Source organism: Hemibagrus wyckioides, linkage group LG02 (genome assembly GCF_019097595.1).
Source record: "Hemibagrus wyckioides isolate EC202008001 linkage group LG02, SWU_Hwy_1.0, whole genome shotgun sequence".
NCBI classification, from domain to species: domain Eukaryota; kingdom Metazoa; phylum Chordata; class Actinopteri; order Siluriformes; family Bagridae; genus Hemibagrus; species Hemibagrus wyckioides.
In genome coordinates this window covers 21,142,111-21,150,360 of record NC_080711.1, presented here as the reverse complement: position 1 = coordinate 21,150,360, position 8,250 = coordinate 21,142,111, and the positions used below count along the sequence as shown (strand labels likewise).

Genomic DNA, 8,250 nt, shown 5'->3' with positions numbered 1-8,250 from the left:
GAAATGTATTTAAATCATGAGGAGGAGATTCATCTGATGGAGGATATGTGGGATTATAATGGAATAGAAGCTTCATCAAATACTTTAATTTCCTCTCAAAGTCTCAGTGAAATAGGCAACAAGGAATAAATATTAAATATATCATAAGAATTATTATGTACTGTATGCTTGAGGATCCTGGGATTATGAAAATTGACATGTGTAAGCTATAAATTAATTAAAAGTTTATGAAGTGTTTATTTGTATAAAATTAGACAATCGATTGTCTCGCTTGTTTGACTTCATATGAATTTTCCACAGAAATCAGTGTTTCTATAACTAAGAACCTTATTTACTGATCAATACAAAACAAGTCAGTAAGAGACTTTATGTAATTGAGTTTAATCTGAGTGTCATGATGCTGGAGTCATAACAGAATGTGAAAAGAGAGATTGCCCAAATGTACAGATGGAAACACATTGAGATGGTTGAGTTTGTACAGACTGCCCTCTAGAGGCACAAAAGACCTGTTTGCAAAATAAGAACAAGAAATTTTTATTTTTATTCATTAATAGTTATGTTTAATGTGGAAACTTGTGTTATAACAGCATTATGAAACACATCTTGTCATGTTACTGAGAAACCTCACAACCAAAGGATGATGTAGTCACATAAATGATAGTGTTTTCATTTGTCCAACCTGTGTTTAACAACCCAGATCATAAATTATGCAAACAGATATTTGTGTGATAATGAGTGATACTGAATACAGAATGCAGTTTGTGGATTCACCTTTTTTCTACTTAATTTGTTGAGCTCTGCTGCCTCCTTCAGATATTTCCCAATACACTCATTAAACACTGATTTCAAATATTGGTTATGATGGGATTAATAATGGTTCAAAATGAACACTTTTTAAATAATGTTTTCTGTTTTTATTTAAAAATGACTTTGTGTGAGTGTGTTTTAAAATGCTGCAAATTATTCCAATAGACTTAGATGAAAGTTTGAATGAGATGTCCAGACAGTATTCATAATAATCCACATGCAGTAAAAGTCAACATGTGGTCACACGTAAGTCCGAGACAATTTTATTTTTATTTGGTTTGTTTTACCTCCATGAATCCAGTGCTTCTGAGAATAAACTGCAGTGTCTTCTGTCCTCATGCTGTTCATCTGCAGATACACCTGCTTCTTACTGTTGTCTCTGCAGATGGTGAACCCTGAACTGCACTGGAGTAATATATGCTACTGCCGTGGATAGTTGCAACAAATTTGAAAGTTGCCTAATCACAGACCAGTGGCACTTTTTGAAAATAAACTTTGCTTTTCTTTCTTTCTGGCTTGCAAATTTCTCAATGACCTTCTGGTTAAAAGTCAGTCATCTCAATCACTAGTCTCTTTTCCATTGACAGTGTGTAAGCTCGACCGTGAACATCTGACTGCTGCTGAATTTACAAATTGAGTCGATGTGGTCCAACCTGCGTGATTCTTTTCTTTTCTTCATCCGAGAGTCTTGTGTAAAGATATAACCGAATTTTTTTCTCGCCTGCTTCCACGTTACTCAGTACCTGCCTCGTTAGTACTGTCAGTATCTGTTGAGCGGTAATGAGACTCGTTGAGAATGGTCCAATCACATGAGGCCAAATATATAAAAACAATATTGATTCGCTAACAACAAAAGTGGGCGGGGACAATATGAAACATGACAATCAGCCTTTTCAAAAGTTTGAAACCTACTTACACACTCGTGTGTCCGGTGCCGTGCGCGTGCGCACACACACACACACACACACACACACACACACACACGAACGAAATACAGTTTGATTTTTTTATTTTAAATTATTAATAATATGACTAACAGTGGAATAGTACGACTAACTGATTTTATTTCGTTATTAAAATATATAATAATTGTTATTGTGTTAAAGCAGCATTCTTCTCTGGCTAACTTTAAGGGGGCGGTGCCCCAGCGCCCCCTATTGACCAGCCGCCTCTGGTTTTTAAGTCCAAACTCATATGACGGTGCAGTGAAAAATATCACTGAAACAGCGTTTCTTTACCGTTTAAAGTTAAAAACGTTGGATGTAAATACTAAAACGACTTGAAGCCAAACATTTTTGATACTTAGTCCCTGGTTAGACATGGATTAGCTCATGAAAGGTATATATTTGAAAGGTGGATATTTTAGATAGTTTCCTTTAAGCAAATCAAGTCTTTAATTGTTAGTTATATATATATATATATATATATATATATATATATATATATATATATATATTTATTTATTCTTAAAAAAAAACTTTAACAGACATTTCTTTGTCATTGTCTGCTCCCATGTACATGTTTGGTCTGTAAAGGTTCATGTATCATTTAAAATATCGGGGCATGAACTTGAAAAATGATCTAAGCTTTTAAATGCATGGATTTTTAACTATATTTTTGTAATAATTTTAATTAATATAAGGTTGTGATTTAACAATATTAGATTAACTGATTATTTTCTATTTTGCAGAATGATCTAAAGACTTAATGCAGTGTAAAAACTGCAAATTCAGCACTTCAAGCGAAGATGTTCTTCTGAAGCACTATCAGCTGCATCTTTCCAACTGGCCTTGCCTTTATACAGAGTGTGTTTGTGCCTTTAATACTGCAGGTTCTTTAAGATCCCACTTAGAGTTTCTAAATCACACCACAACACTGACACCGAGAGAATGTGAATTCCGAAAGATTTGTACTGAGAAAAGGTTTTTCATTCACCTTAAAAATCATCTGTCATGCAGAGAAACTAACTTTTCCCTTAGAAGAAAAGAAATGGTCCAAGAGCAGCCAATAGTTGTAGAGGTTCAGGAGAGGTAGCCTGCACTCTTCTTCCAAGAACAGGTAATGAGATAAGATCACAGTATGTAATATATACTCAGTATTAATTACAGAAAATTTAATTACTGTTAATATGATTGAATTGTTTGTTATAAACAGATCTGTGAGGAATATTTCCGCATCACCAACAAAGACCTTCTGGGAGTCTTCATGGCAGCCATTGACAAGTACACACCAAACCTTCTGAAACTATACAGAAAAGGAGCCAGAAAAGGAGCTTTTGGACATGAAATAGGAGAGTTACTGGAAAGACTGGATGAAAGGGCAAGTTAAGTTTCAGTATTTAAATGTTGTTTTTACAGTTTGATTTATGTTATTTTGGCTGGTGATAACTCGGTTTTCATACTTTGACTATTTTGTTGTTTCCTTTGTATGTTTTTGAAGACGACAGAAATTGTTCATCACAGAAGGATGGCTGCTTTGGAGGGCCTGCCTTTGTTTTTCGAGAGAACTCGAGCAAGCTGTTCAAGAAATGTGAAGTATTTATCAAAGACTTTAAGTGGTTTAAAGCAGGGATGTCCAAACCTGCTCCTGCATGGCCAGTGTCCTGCAGAGTTTAGCTCCAACCTGTCTGGAAGATTCTTGTGATCATGAAGACCTTGATTAGCTGGTTAAAATGTTTAATTTGATTATGTTGTAAAACTTCAAAATTGTGTTTTTATTTTTGTTGTTTATTTATTTGCAGTGCTTTTTCATCTGAAAACATTTACACACTTTTGTGTATTGTCAGGGTGTCCACGCGTCCTTAAAAAGTCTTAAATTCCATAATATGGATGCAATGTGGATGAAAGCTTTGGAGACCCACATGCAGTGTGAAAAACACAAAGCGGCTGCAGAAACCTGTCGGAAAACACCTGGCATTTCTCAGTTCTGCTCCGTCACGCCCACATCATTAAACCTTCCACAGAGCAGAGCGCTGCTGCATCCCAAACACCGGCGTCTGCATCAGCTTTCAGTTCAAACACCGCGACTTCTGCTCCAGCAGAACTCTTATAAACAGAGCTATATAAAATATTTTTAACTTTGGTTGTTTTATTAACATGATCTATTCTGTTTTTAATTTAAAAAAAAAAAAAAAGTTTTATTTGATGTCTGAGAAATGTAAATCATTTTGGGGAAAAAATACTATTAGCACATTCTTGACATACACATAAATGTAAGGTTTTTTTTTTTTTTAAAAAAAAAGTGCATTGCAGTTGGACATGAAAAAGCTTCTCTCTGTTTCTATGGATGGACCAAATTTCAATTGGAGGTTTTTAGAACTCCTGCAACTGGAGCATCATGAGCAGTTTGGCACACAGCTAATTGTGTGCTAATTGTAAACACACTGAGGAAGAGATATAAAGAAAAAACAAGTGAATTACAGCAAATTGAGACAGAGTTGGAGACAAAGGGCAAAGACCTGAGATCAATGCAGTAAAAACCAAATGTTCAGGTTAATGACGTTCAGTGTACATGCCTCATGTTACTGCTGTGCAGTGTTTGTTTAAAATCTTTATAGGCTCAGGCAGTCAATGATTAGTCAGTATAAAGGCAATGTTTTGCAATTTATTTTTGTTTTACTCTTTCTGTATATCAATAAACTGTGTGTTAAGGTAATTGGCTTTATTGTGTGATGTTTTATTTTATTTCTACAAAATTCGTCTTAAATTTCATACTGCACGGTATTAAAAAGGTCTTAAAATGTCTTAAATCTAACTCTTAGAAACCTGCAGATACCCTGATTGTGTACTTGTTGCATGATAAAAAAAAGGTTGTTTATTTGTTGCTTCCAACTGAAATAAGTAATAAGTTCATGTTTGTCATTTGTAAGTAGACTTAAAATAATTTTTAAAAGGATAATATGCCGACTAGTAATACCTTATTTTTTTGAAAAAATTTCATCCAGTAAACAGCGAAATAAATAAATTGACTCAAGAACAGTAATTGTTGTTTCAGTCGCTGCGACAAAAATGTCTTTATTAGCAAAATAAGACAATCAACATTGCATGAGAAAAGAAATTTAGGTTGGCTAAACAAAGTATTGTTACTCAGTAGAACTATAAAATAGTTGTTAAGACAACTCAAAGGTCTTACTGCAGCAAGTTGCCTTGTTTTTTAATTTTTTCTCAACATTTTATTTTTTACAGTGAGTAAACTTTTGTATTAGTTATTGGTTAAATAAGCATTTAAGCATTAGGCTTTGTAATGTGGGGATTAGTTACTAGGTAAAATGTAGTTTTTATTTAATTAAAGAAGTGAATAGTGATGAGGTTTTTGTGCAGCACTGCAGCTTGTCGTGTCTCTGTGTGTAACGAGTGCAGTAATACACAGCTGTGTCTTCAGTCTGCATGTTCTGTCCCCATAAGGTCACAGTGTCTCGAGAGATGACAAACTTGTCTTTAAATGAATGATTCTGATAAATATTCCCATCATAATAAATGACACTGAACCATTCTAAAACACAGAAAAAGAGAAGGTTGACACAACGACCTGAAAGGATCTTTAACTGGTGCATCCAGAGAGAAATAGCTGAGAAGGTTCTAGATCATGTTTTTTGAATTCTAAAGAAAAGAACGTTTTAGTTCAGTAGAAGTGAGAAAAAAATTCTACATTAAGCCACACCCATATTAGGGTTATATCCAGATACATCTATGGATAATTAGAGCAGGAAATAGATGCAGACTGTTTTCATCAGTGTATGAATTACAAACAAACTTCAGTTAGATCAGTTACAATGTGAGTCTGGTTTTAGTATAGCTGCTTCCTCAGCTTCAGTCACTGTGGCTCTTCGGGCGCAGTAATAAACTGCAGTGTCCTCTGTCCTCAGACTCTTGGCCTCTAAGTACTGTGTGCTTGCTGAGACGTCTTCTGTTAAGGTGAGCTGGTTCTTCACAGACTCTGCATATGTTGCTTGATTATTGCCTGTATCCATCCGGCCAAGCCATTCCAGAGCTTTCTCTGGTTTCTGTCGTATCCAGTGCATGTAGTACTCAGTCATATTAAAGCCATGTATCTTACAAGAGATCTTCACAGTTTCTCCAGGTCTCTTTACCACAGCAGGAGACTGGTCCAGTCTGATCTCATCACTGCTGACACCTAGCAGATAAAACATAACAATCAAAGATCATCATCAACACAGTCAAGATATTCTGAGGGTAGAAATATACACTGAAGACAACTCAGGTACCTTTGGTTAACATTATAACAAAGATGTAGTACTGAGTGACCCTCAGCCCCATCATCAAGCTCTTTGATTCAGTTGTGTGACACAAACTTCTGGTGAGCAAGAGGCTGATTTTTTTATATAACAGGATGAATTTGCATAAAAATCCTTCAGCTGTTAGATTTCATAGCTTCATGAATCCTTCTTGAAAACAAGTGTGCTGCTGCCCCCTATAGATGATTTTTATATTTATAATGTAGTAGTAATGATGCTGCAGAAAACATGTACATTTCACGTGATCTCTCGTCAGATTCTGTGCTTTTGAACAGATTCAGTGTTTACAAATTAAGGAAATTTGCCATTTGCCTGTAGTGTTCCTGCAGCTGCTATCACAAAGGAGGAATAAAAGCATGAATAGTACAGTATATAGTCACAACTAGTCATCAGAATCATTGTCCTAGAGCTGATTTGCTTGAGTCAAATAATTAAAGACATCATAATGTAAATGTGATACATAACATGGGGATTATTATTAATATTAATATCTGCTAGAAGAGATTGGAACAAAGAGGAAGATCTGAATTCTGAGTGTGAATAGAAGTTTTTTTTTATAATAAATGTCTCTGGGGTGCAGCTTCCTGCTGAGGGAATATTTACAGCTCATGAGGACGTGCTTGTGTAAGTTTTTGTGCAGCTCTGGAGTCTGTTGTGTCAGTGTGAGTCTCGTGCACAGTAATAAACTGCCGTGTCTTCAGCTTTCAGACTCTTCACTTCTAGGTACAGCATGTTTTTACTGGTGTCTTTAGTGATGGAGAACTGGCCCTGCAGTGACTGAGCGAATCTAGTGCCAGTGCCATCATCAATACGCCCGATCCACTCCAGTCCTTGTCCTGGTTTCTGACGGATCCAGTGCATGTAGTACCTGCTCATTGAGAATCCAGAGACAGTACAGGAAAGAGTGACCGACTCTCCAGGTCTCTTCACCACAGAAGCAGATGAGGTCAGGTACTGTCCATAAGAATCTGCAAGAGAACTAGATCTAGAACTAGAACTAGGTAATGTTATTTTATAATGATATAATGCTATTAGTCACAACAGAAAAAAACATAAACTTACATGAAATGAGTACCAGTAAAATACACTGTCCTAAATCATCCTTCTCTGAGTTCTGCTTCACCCAGATTTAAAGTGTATGGGAGTGTTATCTATCACAGAGCTCACTGGAAACTAGAGCAGCCAAGAACATGCTGTTTATACACGACTCTATTTGAATAGGGAGTGTCCATGACCACTATGGAGGTGTTCAATCCACAACCACATGCTGCTCACTGTATAGGTCAACTATATTATATTTAAGTCTGCATTTTGGGGTATTTGGTGTAGAAAGTGTTTAGAGATTTCAAATTGTTTGTAGGACCAGTTTGAATCCTCAGTATAACATGTCATCCTCTCTCCTAAATCACCTTAAAATCAAATTTGAAATAAAAAAATAACAAATTGCTTTAAACACACACAGGATTTAGATGATGGCAAACAGGGGCTAGATTATGTTCGCCCTTTAACTGACCGCACTGTCGCTGCTCTGCATCAGTCAAGTTCTTGTGTTTTTCTGCATGTTTAATTATGTAGAGGCAATTCAAACTGTAATCATTAAAAACAGCAATCTGTATTTCACAAACAAATCACACGGCTTTACATCTCACATCAGTAAATAAATACTTATTAGGTGAGCTGACACTTTTGAGGGCTAACAGCTAACTCAGCATCTGTGAAGGTCCGTAGACAAACATACATAAATAATTTAAAAAAAAATCAGTCACCTGTAAAATAAAAGCAATGTAATTGTATTTGATGTAAGCAATGTAATATGGATTAGATTATGGCAAACAGAGGTTGGATTATGGTAAATGGTGGGTGGGTGATGGCAACAGTTTTTAATCAAATGAATCAGTGGTCAGTTATAACCATGTCTTTATGATGTTGACTCTCAGTGTGCTAATCTAATGTCATTTGAAGAAAAAAATTAAGACTCTTCAAAAAATATATGTAAAGTTCATAAATTCAAAAAGATATGTTAACATATTAAACTCACATATTTCGTAAAATGTTCTTTGGTGCTTACATTTGTTTAAATCAGTAAACAGATACTTTACAGCTGAGGGTTAAAGAATCTCCAGGCTTTAACATCACTGAGGTGTCCTGAGTGAGCTCTACTGCACATTCCACATCTGAAAAAAAGAGAT

At 35.5% G+C, this 8,250-nt stretch overlaps 2 gene segments (V, D, J or C); both read right to left on the bottom strand.

Moving 5' to 3' along the window:
• Positions 1-4,832: 4,832 nt before the first annotated feature.
• On the bottom strand, positions 4,833-6,083 carry LOC131343083 (immunoglobulin heavy variable 1-69-2-like). The segment is given in 2 exon segments: positions 4,833-5,940; positions 6,032-6,083. Coding segments are annotated over 2 exon segments (423 nt in total).
• A 647-nt stretch (positions 6,084-6,730) lies between these two features.
• Positions 6,731-7,151, bottom strand: LOC131342686 (immunoglobulin heavy variable 1-46-like; the record flags this gene model as incomplete). The annotated part of the segment is given in 2 exon segments: positions 6,731-7,029; positions 7,124-7,151. Coding segments are annotated over 2 exon segments (327 nt in total), but the record flags the coding sequence as incomplete, so codon positions are not given.
• Positions 7,152-8,250: the final 1,099 nt, after the last annotated feature.